This window comes from Pelobates fuscus, chromosome 1, assembly GCF_036172605.1.
Source record: "Pelobates fuscus isolate aPelFus1 chromosome 1, aPelFus1.pri, whole genome shotgun sequence".
In the NCBI taxonomy this organism is placed as follows: domain Eukaryota; kingdom Metazoa; phylum Chordata; class Amphibia; order Anura; family Pelobatidae; genus Pelobates; species Pelobates fuscus.
In genome coordinates, this window is record NC_086317.1 from 69,543,677 (window position 1) to 69,565,462 (window position 21,786).

Below are 21,786 nucleotides of genomic sequence, written 5' to 3' on the forward strand. Positions count from 1 at the left end.
AGAGGTCTAAGAAGAATCCTCTAAACTAGCCCTAATCTCCTTAAACACCTTCAAGGGTGTTCTAAGCTAAAGCTCAATCTAAACGTTTAGATGACTGCCTGATTTCCCATCACAGATGCTGGCAAGACAAAGAGTGGGTCTAAGTGCCCATAGTGCAGTAAAGTGTCCCTAGTGGAGTGAAAAAGAGAATAACGAGCTGGCGCCCAAGAGAATAAACAGCTGGCGCCCTATCAGGGGACGTGTATATGGCATCGATTTTAGGAACCGGGAGATGGAAAAAGATGCTTGGTCGGTCCTCCTACTTCAAATTTGGGGCACTGCGCGTGCAATCTAATGTGCCACCAGATAGGAGTGGTGTGTTAAGTAGTACTATTCCTATCAGTTCAATCCCTGTTATGTGCCTTTTTTTGGTTTGGTTTTTGAAGCCACAGTGCAGCACCAGAGGCCCGAAAAATTAGGCATGTACACATGCCTGAAAAATTAGGTATTGTTGCAGCCGCTGCTGTAGCAGCGGCCAGAAAAATTGATGTTTGTTTCCCAGGCAGAAAGTGCCCTAAAACATTGCGGCTTGAACCCTAGTTGGTGGCGGATAAGTCACGCAAGTCTACCAGCATTCAGAGCTAAAATACAGCAGCGTGTGGACCATTTTTAGCCCAAAGCAGCTCATCTCATCAGGCCTTTTTTAGTCTAATGTATCGCCCACTGTCAGTCCCTTCGGGATCCATCCCTCATTCATCTTAATAAAGGTGAGGTAATCTAGACTTTTTTGACCTAGGCGACTTCTCTTCTCAGTGACAATACCTCCTGCTGCACTGAAGGCCCTTTCTGACAGGAGACTTGAAGCGGGGCAGGCCAGACGTTCTATCGCAAATTGGGATAGCTCAGGCCACAGGTCAAGCCTGCACACCCAGTAGTCAAGGGGTTCATCGCTCCTCAGAGTGTCGATATCTGCAGTTAAGGCGAGGTAGTCTGCTACCTGTCGGTCGAGTTGTTCTCTGAGGGTGGATCCCGAAGGGCTGTGGCGATGCATAGGACTTAAAAAGCTCCGCATGTCCTCCATCAACAACACGTCTTTAAAGCGTCCTGTCCTTGCCGGCGTGGTCGTGGGAGGAGGAGGATGACTTTCACCTCTTCCCCTTTTAGATTCCCGTTGTGCTGTGACATCACCCTTATACGCTGTGTAAAGCATACTTTTTAATTTATTTTGCAAATGCTGCATCCTTTCCTGGTAACATTTCAGCCACTTTCTGCTTATACCGGGGGTCTAGTAGCGTGGACACCCAGTACAGGTTGTGCTCCTTCAGCCTTTTTATACGAGGGTCCCTCAACAGGCACGACAGCATGAAAGACCCCATTTGCACAAGGTTGGATGCCGAGCTACTCATTTCCCGTTCCTTCTCCTCAGTGATCTCAATGAAGGTATGTTCTTCCCCCGAGCCATGTACAACACCACGGGTACCAGATAGTTGACAATGAGCAGCCTGGGATGCCTGTTGTGGTTGGTCTTCCTCCTCCTCCTCAAAGCCACATTCCTCCTCTGACTCCTCTTCCTCACAATCCTCTTCCAGCGTTGCTGATAAGGCTCTTTCTGGTGGTGATGGTGACCACAACTCTTCATCTTCCTCTTCACGCTCATCTACGGCCTGATCCAGCACTCATCGCAGGGCACGCTCCAGGAAGAAAACAAATGGTATGATGTCGCTGATGGTGCCTTCGGTGCGACTGACTAGGTTTGTCACCTCCTCAAAAGGACGCATGAGCCTACAGGCATTGCGCAAGAGGGTACAGTAACGTGGCAAAAAAATTCCCAGCTCCCCAGAGGCTGTCCTAGCACCTCGGTCATACAAATATTCATTTTCTTGTTGGAGCAGGCAGTTGAACATTAGGAGTGTTGAATTCCAACGTGTCGGGCTGTCGCAAATCAAGCGCCTCACTGGCATGTTGTTTCGACGCTGGATATCTGCAAAGTGCGCCATGGCCGTGTAGGAATGCCTGAAATGGCGGAACGCCTGAAATGGCCACACACCTTCCTGGCCTGCTTCAGGACGTCCTGTAAGCCTGTGTACTTATGCACAAAGCGTTGTACGATCAGATTACACACATGTGCCATGCACGGCACATGTGTCAACTATTGTGACACCAGATATGAGTGGCAATGTGCACTTGCAGAAGTTGGCAGAGTACACGCTGAAGGCCTGACACCCGCTTGAAGGACACTGACTGCTATTAGCTTACAGTGAAAAACTGTTTTTTTTTTTTTAAAGGCACGCTATTGTGACACCAGATATGAGTGGCAAAGTGGACTGGCAGAGGTTGGCAGAGTACACGCTGAAGGCCTGACACCCGCTTGAAGGACACTGACTGCTATTAGCTTACAGTGAAAAACAGTTTTTTTTTTAAAGGCACGCTATTGTGACACCAGATATGAGTGGCAAAGTGGACTGGCAGAAGTTGGCAGAGTACACGCTGAAGGCCTGACTCCCACACACTTGCAGACAACTAACTGCTATTCAATCTATTACAGTGAAAATATTTTTTTTGTTTTTAAATGCAAGCTATTGTGACACCAGATATGAGTGGTGGCACTGGGCAAGTGGGCACAGTATCCACTGTGAGCCTGACACAGAAGCTGGCAGGCAGGCAACTGCAATTACATTACACAGAAAAAAAAACAGACTGATGTTCTAGCCCTAAAAATGGCTTTTTGGGGTGCTGTCCTTACAGCAGAGATCAGTTGAGTCCTTCAGGACTGTAGTGGACACTGAATACCCTAGCCTAGCTATCCATTTCCAAATCAAATGAGCAGCAGCTACACTTTCCCTCCTCTATCTAAGAATGCAGCTTCAGAATGAATCAAAAATGGATGCTGTACAGGAGGTGGGAGGGTCTGGAAGGTTCTAATTTGCTGGAATGTGTCTGCTGACCGTGAGGCACAGGGTCAAAGTTTACTCAATGATGACGAATGGGGGGTGGATCGAACCGCGCATGTGTTAGCCCGCCATGGCGAACACGCTATGTTCGCTTGGAACTATTCGCCTGCGAACAGTTTGGTACATCACTAGTTATGATTAGTCACCATGTAAGAATGAAGGAAACTCCATCATTTATAGCACATAAAATATTTTAGTAGCATGTAAGAACTGACATCTCTAACATATTTTAGATACTGTATTTTGTCAAATACTACTGAATCATTGAACTAAGTGTGTTGTGAAGATGAGATGAGAGCAAGCAGATATGAGTATCAGACTGTAAAATAGTCTGCATATTTACTATCTGCATTTAATATCTGTGTAATTATTGCATCTATATAGTCCCGATTCTGTGTCCACCTATGAGAATAGTGCTCACAGCTCGACTTACTGAATTAAACACAAATTAGGAGGAACAGCTTCACTAAGCTGCAATGATTTGGGTTCCTGAAATGTCCCTTTAAATATTGGTAAGAGTGAAAAGGGCTGGAGCCTAGTCATTTGTCAGATGAGATAATTTATTTATTACCTGGAATTGGCTTCACTCCTAATTCCAGCCTTTGGCTTGCATTCATTCTTTTCCACCATTTCCATCGGTTACTTACCTGCAACAAAGCAAGGTATACCGGCTGATACATTGGTTGCTACACACACACCGCCATTAACTGTATCAAAGGGCAACAATGGAAGACCATTGTCTGTGAAGTTCTGGTTAATAGCCATAAGACCCAACTGGTTTGTGTTGTTGCGAAGCTTCTCTGCAGTTGTAGCATCACTTCCGTAAACCTGGCTTCCATCTATGTAAGCTGTGAGAGTGTTGATTTGCTCGCGTACTGGAAACAGGTTACAGACTGGAGCTGAGCGAAAGAATGGGATGCAGTCACTCTGATTCTTAATACGAGGATCGTTTGGAGGAATCTAAAAAGCACAAGTGATGCCAGCATATTAGTATGGGCAAAAGGAAAATAATCTGTGTTAAAACATTTTTACTTCATTGTTTTATTTCTGATTTTTATGTCTAGATTTTTGCATGGAATAATTTTTGTCTAATGTCACCAAATGCTGACCTGACTAACAGACTACTCTGTATGCAATACACGGCTATCCATATGTTACTAATAGAACAGAACAGAACAGAATGGCAAATGGCTCACAAATAACTTATGTTAGATATAAAAAAATGCTTGCATGCCATCTATCCACTATGAGTACCATAAGGATCTGTAATTGAGGCGGCTCTGGAAGCAGTTTAAGCAGTAAGTATTGCATGTTAGAATTTAAATCTCCCTTGTTAAAATTGTTGTAGGACCCACCGGTATTGGGGTACTGTGAAGTACGTAATGGTGGGCTTAACACAATATGACCATATTGTGTAACTGAAACCATATATTTGTTTGGCAAAATAGGTGATTTTTAGTAGGCCTGTAAAATTTAAAACTGTATTTTTGTTTTTAAGTGTGCGCCGTTCCTTTAACTTTATTTTACATAGAATTACCTAGTATGCTAAGCACTACTTGTAGAAGTATAGCAATGTGGTCTTAAACCAAAAGTCTGCTCATCGAACAAAATATCTTTAGCACATTGTATCTGATATATTATATGGATACAATCATGATTTTGCTATTAAATATCCCAAAACCGATTAAAAACACATGCAATGGTTATACTGACCACATAAACTGTTGAATAGGTTACATCCTACATGCAGTGCTGTTTATGAATAGTATAACCCTATGGAAAATCATATAGAGACACGTCATAGTGTATTCAATATTGTAGTAATCAGATGGTATATGCGACCAGACCAGTATACCAAACTGAGGCCCTTGTCCAGTTCGTGACTTTAATGAAATAAATAAAGAAAATGGGGGTGGCCGAACCAATCAAGGAGATCAGAACAGGGGGTAACCCTAATGGTGAGTATGAGACAAAAGGAAAGAGGAGATCTGTCCCATAAAGTATATCGTAATATACGCAGTGTGGAAAAAACTGTTAAAAGATAACCTTTATTTAATCAACAGAGTAATAATAGAAAAAACTTAACGAAAAAGGATAAAAGGGAGGTGTGGTAAGACACACTCAAATAAGAGACAGGTGTGTCATGCGAAACTCGATATATTGCCCTACGGATGCCTAAATGGCAGTATATTACGCTTACAGAGGTTAATCTGTGTGCTCGTTGCTAATGCCAAAATAGTTTCTAATAGACTGTTGGTAGGTAAGTAAAATAGCTACACTACCCGAGAAACAAATAAGGCAGGCAACGATAGAGATTAATATAGTAGATGTAATGTCGTAGTGGCAGCAAAAGATAATAATAATGATACCGATACCCTATAGTAACAAAATGTATCCGAAAGTAAGTCTCTTTCGGAGAGCAATAGTGTCATCCACAGGTGCCGTACAGTAACAAAAAAGTATCAAAAGTGATAAGTCTCTAACCATGGGCAATAGCCGGTTCCATGAAATCTATAGAAGACACAAGTGATACTAGGTGCAATGATACAGTATCACAAAATATCCCAATGTAGGGCTCTAGCTAGAAGCAGTAACCGGTGGATGGCAATATAGAGGAGACAAGTGTTACTAGGTAGCGGTATAGTCAAGGGAGAGAAGGGAGCAGTAATCCAATTAGAAAAGCGTCAGATTAAGAAACATCTCCCTAAGAATACGAATAAAAATAACCATAAACGGTCTTGTCAACTTGTCAATCCTATTCCTAATAATTCACGCCGTGGAGCAATCAGTGGGGGTAACTAAAAATAATAAGGTGCCTCTTGTCCTGACCATCAAGTCCTAATCCTACAGCTAGTTGATGTGTACAGGAAAGGAGGGTGTATAATAAAGTGACAATCAGTATGTCCTGTTTTCAATAAAAGTTCCCTTGAGATGGTACATAGTACCCTGATTGATGTTCAAGGTTCCTGTACACTCAGACAGCCAATTATCGTCCCGTATGATCTTTCAAGACCGCTTACGGATCTCAAACCATCCAGTTACTTTACGCCTAACTTCGCTGATTCACCCCATGTCGACCTCTTTGTCCAGATGTCATTAAAAGAGTTGGAATCCACACCTAATCGAATCTCTGTCACAAGTAACTTAAGCTTTATGGAACGAAAAGCCTTAAAAGACCTTCAAAAACAGACAGAGATAATTATAAAACCAGCTGATAAAGGTGGGAACATCGTCCTTATGAACTGCTCTGAGTACATCGGGATGTGTATGTCACATCTTGATGACCCACAACATTATAGGGTTCTTCCGTCGGATCCAGTAAGACCTTTGTAGATGAACTGGACAAACTCCTTAACGATGCCTTGAGTGAACAAATCATTAATAAAGACGAATTCCGTTTCCTCCTGCCACATAAAAATCCCACCATAGCGACATTTTACTGCCTGCCAAAGATACACAAGGGGATTTGCCCCCCTCCTGGCAGGCCCATTGTGTCAGGCAATAATTGCCTAACAGAATCTCTCAGTAAATTCATTGAGAGAATTCTTCATCCTATGGTGGTAACACTGCCATCCTACTTACAGGACACAAAATCAACCTTGCTAAAACTACAAGACATGATGGTCCCACCGTATACCCAGCTGGCTAGTCTTGATGTAGTCGCACTATACACGAACATCCCCCATGACAAAGGCCTAAAGGCATGCAGGTTCTTTTTGGAGAACACGGCTTATAGTGACTCTCAGACTGACTTCATTCTAGCCATACTTGAGTTCATATTAACTCATAATTACTTTGTCTTTAACGGCCAATACTATTTACAGATCTCTGGGACAGCCATGGGGACGGCCTGTGCACCCACCTACGCAAATTTATTCTTGGGATGGTGGGAGCAGTGTATCGTCTCCACACCACAGTTTGTCCGTTTCCGTGAATTCATTTTAAGTTGGCATAGGTATATAGATGATCTGCTAATAATGTGGTCAGGATCTGTCCCCATGTTCCAGGAATTTGTCAAGTCTCTTAACGACAATGACATTAACCTCAAACTAACATATGTCATTGACGAACATTAATTGGTCTTCTTAGACCTCAAGATTCTGTTACAATTGGATGGGACCATCCAAACAGAACTGTTCAGAAAGGCTACCTCTACAAATAGCCTGTTACACTGGGATAGCCACCATCCGTTCAAACTGAAGGCCTCTATTCCCTTAGGCCAGTACTTGCGGGCTAGACGGAACTGCTCGGTAGACCAAACTTTCTATAAGGAATGTCAAATCCTAAGATCTCGCTTCAAGGAACTTGGCTACCCTAATCGAGTACTGAAAAGGGCCTTCCATCGGGTTTGCATGTTGGACAGAGAATCCACCCTATCTCCGACCACACTAAGACAAGAACTCAAGGCCCCACGTTGCATTGCCACCTATGATCAGGGATGGGGACCTATGTCCAAAATTTTGAAAACTGATTGGCCAATACTCCTCCACAATCCTGTACTCTCTAAAATGTTACCGGATTATCCCTCATTAACAGCACGCAGACCTTGCAATCTCCAAGATCAACTTGTCCGGAGCCATCTAGCATCCCCTCTGCCAGCTACGAACTGGCTAACAGAGACGAAAGGGACCTACAGATGCGGTCATTGCAAGGCCTGTCCATATATTCTACCCTCCAAGTTCACCACGTCCACCCAAACTCATACCACTGTAGAGACAAATGCTCTAGTAAACTGCAGCACTACTAGAATTATTTACCTAATCACCTGTAGCTGTGGTATCCAGTATATTGGGAAAACGTTCCAACAATTTAGGCGGAGAATACTACAGCATGTGACGTCTATTAACAACAGGGTCACACCAACCCCAGTTGCAAGACATATTCAAAACTTTCACGAGGGTAAACCTGACAATCTCAAATTCCAAGGGATTGAGAAATTACTTCCAAACCCTAGAAAGGGCGATTTTAATAAGGCTTTGTTACGTAAAGAGTCCCAATGGATCTTCTCCTTTAAGACATTATCTCCTCTTGGCTTAAATGAGGAATTTAACTACACACCATTCATACACTGAGACCGTGTATGTATGGGACTTCTGTATTCTACCACGCTTAATAGGCTTGTCCTACTAGCCTTATCCACTCTTGACCTAGGTTGACCTTGTCATTTCCTATACATCATTACATCATTTGAAACTTATTGTCCACTGAGTATGGTTTATTACCTTCATATTCATATAGTTACTAATTGTACTATCTATCAGTAACCTGAGCCCTAACAAGGGCTATTAACCGTCATTTTTGACCCACCATTAGGTTTTTTCACTTAACCATATACATTAGGGTCTACTATTAACCGTCATTTTTTGACCTATCACTAGGTTTTTCCATTAAATTACATGACATTAGGGTCCATTACTAATCGTCATTGGTGACCTATCATTTGGTATTTCCATTACTCTATATGGATTGTATCTACTCTTGATCTTTACAAGGGAATATCTAAACAGTAACTCCTACAGTACATCGTTGGTTATTATTTTTCTATTGATTCTATCAAACATACATGACGAACTTTGCAAGGGACACTATTTTGTGCCCTTGCGGCTACCGTACATTGGCCCCTCCCCTTTACATTTGCGGGAACCAATGAGGCCCATGAGCTGGCTATTTAAACTTGACGAATCTGGGAAGTCTTTCCCCCTAATGAGCCTCGTAACACAGGCGAAACGCGCGTCGGGTTTTTGAGTGTGATACCTACCTCCGGTTTCGTGTCTGACACTTACCCGTTCCTCTTAGGTTACCTTCTCTCCTCGGACATTACTTGCCTTCTTCTCCAGGTTGACGAGCACGATTAACTCCGGTTGCATTATCATATAGCAACCTGTTTCGTTCTTCAAAGCATACGTTACAATAATTGGCTTTCTGAGTGTACAGGAACCTTGAACATCAATCAGGGTACTATGTACCATCTCAAGGGAACTTTTATTGAAAACAGGACATACTGATTGTCACTTTATTATACACCCTCCTTTTCTCCTCCTCTCCTGCCACTTTACTATACCTGGTGCCCACGAAGGCACCATTCTACCTTTCCTGCACCATTTTTTTGAAGTCCACTATGTACACATCGACTAGCTGTAGGATTAGGACTTGATGGTCAGGACAAGAGGCACCTTATTATTTTTAGTTACCGCCACTGATTGCTCCACGGCGTGAATTATTAGGAATAGGATTGACAAGTTGACAAGACCGTTTATGGTTATTTTTATTCGTATTCTTAGGGAGATGTTTCTTAATCTGACGCTTTTCTAATTGGATTACTGCTCCCTTCTCTCCCTTGACTATACCGCTACCTAGTAACACTTGTCTCCTCTATATTGCCATCCACCGGTTACTGCTTCTAGCTAGAGCCCTACATTGGGATATTTTGTGATACTGTATCATTGCACCTAGTATCACTTGTGTCTTCTATAGATTTCATGGAACCGGCTATTGCCCATGGTTAGAGACTTATCACTTTTGATACTTTTTTGTTACTGTACGGCACCTGTGGATGACACTATTGCTCTCCGAAAGAGACTTACTTTCGGATACATTTTGTTACTATAGGGTATCGGTATCATTATTATTATCTTTTGCTGCCACTACGACATTACATCTACTATATTAATCTCTATCGTTGCCTGCCTTATTTGTTTCTCGGGTAGTGTAGCTATTTTACTTACCTACCAACAGTCTATTAGAAACTATTTTGGCATTAGCAACGAGCACACAGATTAACCTCTGTAAGCGTAATATACTGCCATTTAGGCATCCGTAGGGCAATATATCGAGTTTTGGCATGACACAACTTTCTCTTATTTGAGTGTGTCTTACCACACCTCCCTTTTATCCTTTTTTGTTAAGTTTTTTGTATTATTACTCTGTTGATTAAATAAAGGTTATCTTTTAACTGTTTTTTCCACACTGTGTATATTACGATATACTTTATAGGACAGATCTCCTCTTTCCTTTTGTCTCTGACTTCAATGAAACGCTTATATCCTCAGTAAAGGTAGGGAATACATTTATTAAAAAGTCTAAAACTTTCAAAAACTAACATATAAAAGTGAACACCATGTTTCAACCTACTCTGGGTGTTTCTCCAGTGCAGATTGCAGCCTCGTCTCAGGATCCTGGTTTGTGTCCGCTTGCTGTCATGAAAGAGACTAGCCAGCTATTATAGCTAGTGTAGCTATTGCTGCCTAGTTGTTAATTACCCCACAGTTGTGCAATTAAAAAAGAATACAGTGGGGGGTAAATAGTGTCCCGCCATGCCCCAATCCATGGACCAAGGTTGGGGATGTTAAATAAAATAAATACTTCACCATCCACCCATTGGTGGTGGTGAGTGGAAGCTTTAACACAATAGCTAGGGGGAAGGTCCTATTGTTCCCCCAAACCAGATCCATTTGTGGTGGATGGTTGGGGGCTGTATATATGATAATGGGAGGGCTTATGTTCCCCTTTGCCCCCCATCAAGTTGTGGCAGTTGGGGTCTCTAATACAATAATAGGGGGTGGGGGACCTATTGTCCCCCTTAGTCCCCAACCATTGGCAGCGCCTAGTCCTAGTCCCTATTATGACAGTGCAGTGAGCAGTCACTGTATGCTGGGTGGGGCATCAGAGAGGATTTAAACCTCCTTATTCTAATAACAGATGAAAGACCAAAATTAAGAAAAATACTTTTCTTCATTTTGGTCTTTCATGTGATTAGTATAGAGAGCTCCAAGCTATATAGATATATAGCACAGATCTGTCTAAGATACAGGATGGATCATGTAATTTCATTTGTCCAAATTAAATTCTGATCCGAGTCATACTATTGGGTGGTATCACGCCATTTTTGTGTCTGGTTGAGTTTTTCTTTTTACTGTACTGCAAAGGTATTAGTGTCCTGATATATTCATATAAACACTGTAAACTATTCTAGTAATCTACTTATCCCAGTACATGAAATATATCCTACCTTTACCTTGTGTGCCACTTTACCCCACTCCCTCTAGAATGTAAGCTTGTCTGAGCAAAGCCCACAACACCCTCTGTTTTATTTACTAATTGCCATCAAACAGCATTTTATCTAAATATTCTTTATGTACTTACCTTTCTTTTTTTAATTTTTCTTTTTAATTTTTTGTGTTCTGAGTTTTTTGTTATTTAGGTTATTCATAAGAAGAATATTTCTTCTTTTTACTATATTGATTGACCATTGGCTGTTTTTTTTCACGCTACAAAAAAACTAGAACTTAAATCACAATTATATAAGATCTACATATTAAATTGGATTGTCTCTCGGAATACTGTTGAAAACATTTCATACACAGTACTTGTACAAAGTTGGCAGACGGAAAAGCTACTCACCTTCAAAGGGAAGCAGGGGTTTTCCTTGACACAGCTAGTCTCACAATCTACACCATTAGAGAAGGATGACCTTGCAGGACTTGCTGCAGCAAGGTCAAGGTCATGATCTACCCATTGTCCCCACTGCATGAACATGAGAGACCTGCTTTCATCCAATTTCAAATTTTCAGTCGGGAATTGGACAATTTCATTTGATACTGCACGTGCCTGATTAAAACAGCAAAGATCAAAATAAAGAATACCATTTAACTGTTTCAAACCATATCCAATGAGTTCTCAGCTTACATAGTCATAATCTTGGCTGAAAAGAAAACTAAAGCCCATCAAATTCAACCTTTAAAATCAATTGCTTTATGATCATAAAAATGGCAACCACCCACTCCAATTGTAGTTATTTCCAATTAGGCACCCCACTCAACAAATTTGTCAATTTCCTTCTTTCTATTTCCTTTACTCCCCTACAAAAAACAAATTTGATCATGTGTCCTGTATTATACCTATATCTGAATTATGCAACAAATACTTTTTACGTTTTATTTTTAATTTGGGTGTGTGTCTTCTTGTGTGAGATGGAGTCACATAATTAACATCCTTTTTCACTATAAGTACAGGTTAATTCACTTTAATTATAGTAACTTAAAACCAACATGAATAATGTATGTTATTAATTATTATTATTATTATTATTATTATTATCATATTTTATTATATAATTACAATAAATTGTCTTATTTTTTGCCTGCATGTCTGGTCTGTGTACTATTGTGGCGGAATCGGCAGTCCTGAATTGGGGATTACTGACAAATTATTGTTCACATTCTGATAGTTTTTATAATTGTTCATATTTTAATAAATGCAAGTTACCAAATGCCAATCTTTTTTTTAAACCCCTGTTACAATAAATTAGTGGTCGTGAAACCAATATTGTCATTCTTCATGTGTTTGGGTATACAAGGGTAAGATATATTCTGTAAAGTACTCTTGACAAAAGGCGCCCTCAAATGGATAAACTGTTCAAAAGTGTATGAAAAGGTCCTCAAAAACTTTGGGAGTTCTTCCTACTGGGGAGGATTTGAATCACTAGAGCATAATTGTTATGTATATATATATATATATATATATATATATATATATATATTAGTGATATGTGCAAATGCCACATTATGACCGCATGTAACCTACACACATTGATGCAATGAAACATTTAGAAGGAGAAGGAGAAGAAACATTTAGAAGAAGGAGCCTCTTCAAAAATATATTAATTTATATCACAACACCTTGGAATGTTAGGGAGAATACATGTAAATTATAAACCTCCAGCTTTGAATCACATGTTAGTAAGGTTAATCTAACTAGTTAAATAATAGAAAAAATTTTTTGCATCAGAGCCCAGTACATTCTGAACCTGCTCCAGGACCTGCTCCAGGAATGAGGAAGCAGGATTTAAAACAAATTACGTAAATGCTAAGAGATTATCATCTAATTGGCGGGGCAAGGGGGATACAGGCTGAATGGTGTGTGGCGTTTATACAGATTGCAATGAATTTTAGGGGAATACAGGCTGCAGAGTGTGGGGGTAGGGACCGCAAGGTATGTTTTGGGGAGAAAGGGGCTTCAGGGTATGTTTGGCAATATAGAGACTGTAGTGTGTGTTTATGGGTAAATCAGTCTGTACTGATGATGGGGTTGGGGTGATGTTACATCTCCGCTCTCTTGCATTAGTATAGGGCAGCAAAGTAGCAGTACAGTCAAAACAAAGACTGATTCCAACAGCTCCCATGCTGCCTGCATGGTCTGCCTGAAGGTCAATGCTCAGGCACTTGCCCTGTGACTCCACCACCGGAAGGCAGGTGCCTGCTCTGGTGAGAGAGGTGCTCTGTCCACCCCCTGCCACCTATCACCCACTACTGACCTCCCTGGCATGAGGGTAGGCTGGCTGAGGCCACAGTCTCATTGGTCTTATGGGATATCAGTCCAGATCAATATACTATTATATATGTGTGTCTCTCTTCTACTGAAAACACAAATCTAGACTGACTGTATCAAGAAGATCAACAGCAATTATTCATAGATGGCTTTTTTGGCTAAACAAATGAGAACATAACCTTTCAGTGACATATTTCAGCAAGTTTAGAGCAGTACAGATCAGGGGTGGATCCAGAACTAAATCTTGGGAGGGGCACTTGGAGATTATTACAGTGACAATCAAGGCACAATAACCACTACAGCTCTCTGTAGTGGTTGTGGTTCCAGAAACGTAGTGATGCCCTCCCTGAGTAAGTAGTCAAACTATTTAGTAACAGTTTGACAATTTATCTGGGTTCTGCCCATACAGACACTGCACCCCTCACACACATACACATACTGTCGCCCATACATACACTGCACCCCATACACATACTGTTGCCCATACACACACAGCACCCCATACACACACACTGCCACCCATACACACACACTGCACCCCTCACGCACACTGCACCCTCACACAGACCCATCACCCCACACACAAACACTGCACCCCTCACACACACTGCCCCATACACACACATTGCACCACTCACACACAAACATTGCATATCTCACACACTTCACTCCACACACACAGACACACACACACACTGATCCCCATACACACACTGCAGCTCTCACAGTGTGTGTGAGGGGTGCTGTGTGTGTGTGTGTTTGTGTGTGTGAGGGGGCAGTGTGCATATGGGGGGCAGTGTGTGTGTGTGTGTGAGGGGGGCAGTGTGTGTATGGGGGCAGTGTGTGTATATGGGGGCAGAGTGTGTGGGGGTAGTGTGTTTGTGTGTGTGTGTGAGGGGTGCAGTGTGTGTGTGGGGGGGGGCGGTGTGTGTGTGGGGCGGTGTGTGTGTGTGGGGCAGTGTGTTTGTGTGTGGGGGCAGTGTGTTAATGTGTAGAGATTTATTAAGTGTCTGCTGGCCTAAAGCAAATATATGTTTTTTGTTTTTTTATTAAAATAATATACTTTATGTCCCTTCTTACCTCAGGGTGGGGGAACATTTTTCAATCTCTGATGGTCAGGTGGAAGCCCCGGATGTCCCAGTGGTGAGTGAACTCTAGCCTGCAGCTCCTGCGTCTTGAGCTCCCTCTCGGGAGATCAGAGTCATTGCCATGGTAATCAGGGAAATGTTCCATGCTCGTGAGAGGAGTACCTGGAGGAGCTGCAGGCTCAGCCCCCAGGTCCTCTCTCCCTCCCATGCCGGATGCCCAGTAAGGTGCCTGCAGGATGGTAAGGGAGATCTCTGATCTCCCCTCCAGTTCAATAGGGCACACTGCAGGGCTGGCACTTGAATTGCACTGGCCCAGCAAGAGAGAGCTTCGGTTTTCTCCCCCTTGGATCCGCCACTCGTACAGATGCAGATAATAATGGTTATATCAACAAAGCATTGCTATTTAAAGGAATACTCCATTAAAACATATTTAGTAGATATATTCTTAAAGAGAGTATACATTTAATTTGTTTTGCATGTTTTTTGGGGGGATGTATAAAGTCTCCCCTACATAAACCAAATTAGATCATGTGTCCTGTATTATACCTATATCTGAATTATGCAACAAATACTTTTTACGTTTTATTTTTAATTTGGGTGTGTGTCTTCTTGTGTGAGATATGGAGTCACATAATTAACAACCTTCTTCACTATAAGTACAGGTTAATTCACTTTAATTATAGTATGAATGTATGTTATTAATTATTATTATTATTATTATTATTATCATATTTTATTATATAATTGCAATAAATTGGCTTCTTTTTGCCTGCATGTCTGGTCTGTGTACTATTGTGGCGGAATCGGCAGTCCTGAATTGGGGATTACTGACAAATTATTGTTCACATTCTGATAGTTTTTATAATTGTTCATATTTTAATAAATGCAAGTTACCAAATGCCAATCTTTTTTTAAACCCCTGTTACAATAAATTAGTGGTCGTAAAAACAATATTGTCATTCTTCATGTGTTTGGGTATACAAGGGTAAGATATATTCTGTAAAGTACTCTTGACAAAAGGCGCCCTCAAATGGATAAACTGTTCAAAAGTGTATGAAAAGGTCCTCAAAAACATTTGGGAGTTCTTCCTACTGGGGAGGATTTGAATCACTAGAGCATAATTGTTATGTATATATATATATATATATATATATATATATATATATATGTATATATATATATATATATATATATATATATATATATATATATATTAGTGATATGTGCAAATGCCACATTATGACCGCATGTAACCTACACACATTGATGCAATGAAACATTTAGAAAGAGAAGAGACATTTAGAAGAAGGAGCCTCTTCAAAAATATATTAATTTATATCACAACACCTTAGTTGGAATGTTAGTTAGAATACATGTAAATTCTAAACCTCCAGCTTTGAATCACATGTTAGTAAGGTTAATCTAAGGTTAATTTAAAAAAATGTTGTATAAGAGCCTAGTACATTCTGAACCTGCTCCAGGAATGAGGAAGCAGGATGTAAAAACAAATCAAATGCTAAGAGATGATCATCTAATTGTGTGGCGGGGCGAGGGGGATACAGGCTGAATGGTGTGTGGCGTTTATACAGATTGCAATGAATTTTAGGGGAATACAGGCTGCAGAGTGTGGGGGTAGGGACCGCAAGGTATGTTTTGGGGAGAAAGGGGCTTCAGGGTATGTTTGGCAATATAGAGACTGTAGTGTGTGTTTATGGGTAAATCAGTCTGTACTGATGATGGGGTTGGGGTGATGTTACATCTCCGCTCTCTTGCATTAGTATAGGGCAGCAAAGTAGCAGTACAGTCAAAACAAAGACTGATTCCAACAGCTCCCATGCTGCCTGCATGGTCTGCCTGAAGGTCAATGCTCAGGCACTTGCCCTGTGACTCCACCACCGGAAGGCAGGTGCCTGCTCTGGTGAGAGAGGTGCTCTGTCCACCCCCTGCCACCTATCACCCACTACTGACCTCCCTGGCATGAGGGTAGGCTGGCTGAGGCCACAGTCTCATTGGTCTTATGGGATATCAGTCCAGATCAATATACTATTATATATGTGTGTCTCTCTTCTACTGAAAACACAAATCTAGACTGACTGTATCAAGAAGATCAACAGCAATTATTCATAGATGGCTTTTTTGGCTAAACAAATGAGAACATAACCTTTCAGTGACATATTTCAGCAAGTTTAGAGCAGTACAGATCAGGGGTGGATCCAGAACTAAATCTTGGGAGGGGCACTTGGAGATTATTACAGTGACAATCAAGGCACAATAACCACTACAGCTCTCTGTAGTGGTTGTGGTTCCAGAAACGTAGTGATGCCCTCCCTGAGTAAGTAGTCAAACTATTTAGTAACAGTTTGACAATTTATCTGGGTTCTGCCCATACAGACACTGCACCCCTCACACACATACACATACTGTCGCCCATACATACACTGCACCCCATACACATACTGTTGCCCATACACACACAGCACCCCATACACACACACTTCCACCCATACACACACACTGCACCCCTCACGCACACTGCACCCTCACACAGACCCATCACCCCACACACAAACACTGCACCCCTCACACACACTGCCCCATACACACACATTGCACCACTCACACACAAACATTGCATCTCTCACACACTTCACTCCACACACACAGACACACACACACACTGATCCCCATACACACACTGCAGCTCTCACAGTGTGTGTGAGGGGTGCTGTGTGTGTGTGTGTGTTTGTGTGTGTGAGGGGGCAGTGTGCATATGGGGGGGCAGTGTGTGTGTGTGTGAGGGGGGCAGTGTGTGTATGGGGGCAGTGTGTGTGTATGGGGGCAGAGTGTGTGGGGGTAGTGTGTTTGTGTGTGTGTGTGAGGGGTGCAGTGTGTGTGTGTGTGGGGGCGGTGTGTGTGTGGGGCGGTGTGTGTGTGTGGGGCAGTGTGTTTGTGTGTGGGGGCAGTGTGTGAATGTGTAGAGATTTATTAAGTGTCTGCTGGCCTAAAGCAAATATATGTTTTTTGTTTTTTTATTAAAATAATATACTTTATGTCCCTTCTTACCTCAGGGTGGGGGAACATTTTTCAATCCCTGATGGTCAGGTGGAAGCCCCGGATGTCCCAGTGGTGAGTGAACTCTAGCCTGCAGCTCCTGCGTCTAGAGCTCCCTCTCGGGAGATCAGAGTCATTGCCATGGTAATCAGGGAAATGCTCCATGCTCATGAGAGGAGTACCTGGAGGAGCTGCAGGCTCAGCCCCCAGGTCCTCTCTCCCTCCCATGCCGGATGCCCAGTAAGGTGCCTGCAGGATGGTAAGGGAGATCTCTGATCTCTCCTCCAGTTCAATAGGGCACACTGCAGGGCTGGCACTTGAATTGCACTGGCCCAGCAAGAGAGAGCTTCGGTTTTCTCCCCCTTGGATCCGCCACTCGTACAGATGCAGATAATAATGGTTATATCAACAAAGCATTGTTATTTAAAGGAATACTCCATTAAAACATATTTAGTAGATAAATTCTTAAAGAGAATATACATTTCATTTGTTTTGCATGTTTTTTGGGGGGATGTATAAAGTCTTGGCTTGCAATACCTGCAGATCTAGTATCTGCAGCTACAGTAAGCCTTCCCCTCCTTCCCCAATACAGACTTTCTGTGGATGTTGATAATCTATTGAAATTGGCAGTTTTATAAAATGATAAAAGAGGACACACTCTATACAAGGAGTGTTCAGGAAGTAATGATTCACAACAATAGATTGGATGGTCTTACCAAAGGCAGAGGGAATCCATTGTAAAGTTTGTTTTCAGTCCAGCCTTGAGGAAGTGAAAAGCCATCTTCATACTGAGCTGGTAGCAATCGTTTATAGCCAGTATTAGCAGCACCAAGCCCTGGTCTAATCCTATTAATATAGTTAGGCACAGTAAGTTGTAATACTTTTATACATGCTACTGAATTCTCACTAAAATGTAACCTGTTGGGTTTCAGATCATGTGATTTGTAGCAGCTGTTAATGATGTGGATTTGTCTACATGGGACGGTGAACAAAAAGTAGAATCCCATCTTGAAGAATAATAATTACAATAACTTTCTATATATTTATTCAGGAAACATACATTTATCTTGTCCTTACTTTTGTCCCAAGTCTAGATGTTACCACTAACCAACGTAATATTACTCATTTCATGGACCTCAATAGAATAAAAGGTGGAATCGAGCCTGTGGAATTGTGTTTAATGTATTTATCACCTGTTATTACACTCGCCATTCATGGTGCGATAGTTGCTCTTCTTGCAAGTTTTTAGAATTAGTTGAGAGCTACAGCCTGTTACCTGTGAAATATATGCCATCTGTTTCTTAGTCAGCAAATCTGAAAAATTAAATTGAAACAATTAGCTTTCGACAATTCATGTTATGTCATTATATCATTTATTAAGGAACAGCGCACACATAAAAATAAATGTTCACATTTTATAAGGCCACTTAATATCACCTATCTCAGCAAACCACATATGGGGATTCAGTTCACACAATATGGCCGTATTATGTATGAATTTTAGTCACTACGCCAGAACCATTCATACGAAATGCATATTTTGCGTGTGTCCCCAATTTCTTTGTGTCTTTTGTTATATTGATATAGACGTAAAACCATATTATGTATATTTCAACTGGCTTCATTGTTTGAATACACAAACATTCGGTTCAGTCTGTGGCTTGTCTTGATGGGTGAATATGACCCTAGATCAGGGGTTCTCAACCCAGTCCTCAAGGACCCCCATCCTGTCCAGGATTTAGGGATTACCCTGCTGTGTCTAATGTGTTTTAGGGAGGGGAGGGGGACAAACACTTTAGACGCAACAGGGTAATCCCTAAATCCTGGACTGGTAGGGGGTCCTTGAGGACTGGATTGAGAACCCCTTCCCTAGATCCATCATTCAACATGAATTGTTGATTAGTCACAAATAAAATCATGGTCCAGCACAATTTATTGGATACAGCAATTTTCATTTTATTTTACTGCAGCAAGTGTATGGTCAAAGACAACTTTAATACAAAGAATGAGCTTTGACTCCAATTTCTTTTTGAAATTTTGTAGGAGGTACTCATTGTTACCATACATTTTAGAGTGACAAACATGCATGACATGAAACTGGACGGTTAAACAATAAGTTAATATATCTGCTTATTTCCACTAGTATTCTAAGTCAGATCCATGTTAAGTGGATACGTATTTTTCCATATTCATAAATGTTTATATAAAATGCATTCTCTGGGTTGTAGAAAGCAAAACAGTTAACCGTCAGTACTATAGTGCACACAGTACCCTGGGTTTATAAGTGTACCCTTATAAACACTCAAAAAACAACAGTGACAGGAAAAAAGAAAAAAAACAAAGGTACAAAATAATGTGAATCACCAAAGTGATAATGTGTAAATAAATACAAACTGAGATTATGTTGAAGTATTAGATTCAAAATAGTATCTGTAAAAAATACATAAACAATATATAGCGTAATATTGTTAAAGACCACTTGAAATTATGGGTGGTAGAGAACTCACAAAAATAAGATGAAATCAGGCATATCTCCCTCTGTGTTAGGGAGCTGGAAAAATGTGAGGGACCTCCAGCGATGAATCCCAATATATGATGGCAGTAGATCTTCTAATGCACTCCAAATAGAGAGAAAAAAAATAGATAGTGCAGATTGTATAAAAAGTAACAATTTTATTGCATGTATTGCACTTACAGTGTATCAGAATAAAACCAGCTTGTCTCCACACTAGGTGGTATTCATAAGCAGCAGCTAAACCAATCAAGATGCAGGATCAGGAACAGTGATAGCAGCACCAAACAATATGAAAATAAAAGTTCGGTAAAAAAGCGAAAATAAAAACAATTCCAACGCGTTTCGTCCTTCTCTGGACTTCCTCAGGGATGTGTTCCAACGCGTTTAGTCCTTCTCTGGACTTCCTCAGGAAGTCCCTGAGGAAATAGAGTAGGAAGTACAAGCGCTTATGTATATAGGTCAGTAATCTGGATAGTTCCAAAGTTATATATTGTAGTGAGCTGCTATGTCACCGTGTTTATCTTTCTATCAAAGATAGTGGAAGTAGAAGGGATATCCGGTGTAGCGCTCTAATAATAGTGGATATACAGAAATAATAGAAAGGAATCCTAACTGTACCTTAAAAGTTCATATACTTTTATGAGTAGTATCACTCTATTCAGGGTAACCTTAAACAAAAAACACAAATATACAGAACATAGTGCAACCTGTATACAAAGTGTAAATACAAAAAGGGAGTGCGTAGATTACTAACTCACACTTTCAAGAGCTATCACACTAGCTCAGGTATATGCGCCTTAGGGTCCGTAGAGGCGACCCTCACCCTCCTTTCAGTCCAAGTTTTCTCCAGGTGCAATGTCAAACCCGGAGCCAATGTATCGGCTCGTTTCATAAGGTGTATGTGGTTAAGGACCACATTCCTTCTTTGTTAAAGCAGGTAGAAATAAAAGCCATAAGTTTGAAAAATATATATATGTAATTTATTATGGAAAAATTTATATAACATGTAACTTTAAAATATTATGTAGATAAAATAACACTAGTGGCTTATAGTCCAAAAAGCAATTCTGTCTGCTCAATGTTTTTTCCAGCTGAGGAAGCCAATTTGGTGAAACGCGTCCTGGATGAACAGTGAGCAGACAGAATTGCTTTTTGGACTATAAGCCACTAGTGTTATTTTATCTACATAATATTTTAAAGTTACATGTTATATAAATTTTTCCATAATAAATTACATATATATATTTTTCAAACTTATGGCTTTTATTTCTACCTGCTTTAACAAAGAAGGAATGTGGTCCTTAACCACATGGCACATACACCTTATGAAACGAGCCGATACATTGGCTCCGGGTTTGACATTGCACCTGGAGAAAACTTGGACTGAAAGGAGGGTGAGGGTCGCCTCTACGGACCCTAAGGCGCATATACCTGAGCTAGTGTGATAGCTCTTGAAAGTGTGAGTTAGTAATCTACGCACTCCCTTTTTGTATTTACACTTTGTATACAGGTTGCACTATGTTCTGTATATTTGTGTTTTTTGTTTAAGGTTACCCTGAATAGAGTGATACTACTCATAAAAGTATATGAACTTTTAAGGTACAGTTAGGATTCCTTTCTATTATTTCTGTATATCCACTATTATTAGAGCGCTACACCGGATATCCCTTCTAAGTCCCTGAGGAAGTCTAGAGAAGGACGAAACGCGTTGGAATTGTTTTTATTTTCGCTTTTTTACCGAACTTTTATTTTCATATTGTTTGGTGCTGCAATCACTGTCCCTGATCCTGCATCTTGATTGATTCAGCTGCTGCTTATGAATACCACCTAGTGTGGAGACAAGCTGGTTTTATTCTGATACACTGTAAGTGCAATA

At 41.0% G+C, this 21,786-nt stretch overlaps 1 protein-coding gene across 1 annotated transcript in view; it reads right to left on the bottom strand.

Moving 5' to 3' along the window:
* The window catches only part of LOC134603552 (myeloperoxidase-like), a 46,512-nt gene that overhangs the window by 12,415 nt on the left and 12,311 nt on the right, over window positions 1–21,786 (bottom strand). Inside the window, exons 4-7 of the mRNA XM_063449641.1 lie at window positions 18,589–18,709; window positions 18,112–18,241; window positions 11,331–11,537; window positions 3,578–3,890 (exon numbers count right to left, since the gene is read on the bottom strand). Of these exons, the coding sequence (XP_063305711.1) occupies window positions 3,578–3,890; window positions 11,331–11,537; window positions 18,112–18,241; window positions 18,589–18,709 (771 nt within the window). The remainder of the gene's footprint in view (window positions 1–3,577; window positions 3,891–11,330; window positions 11,538–18,111; window positions 18,242–18,588; window positions 18,710–21,786) is intronic.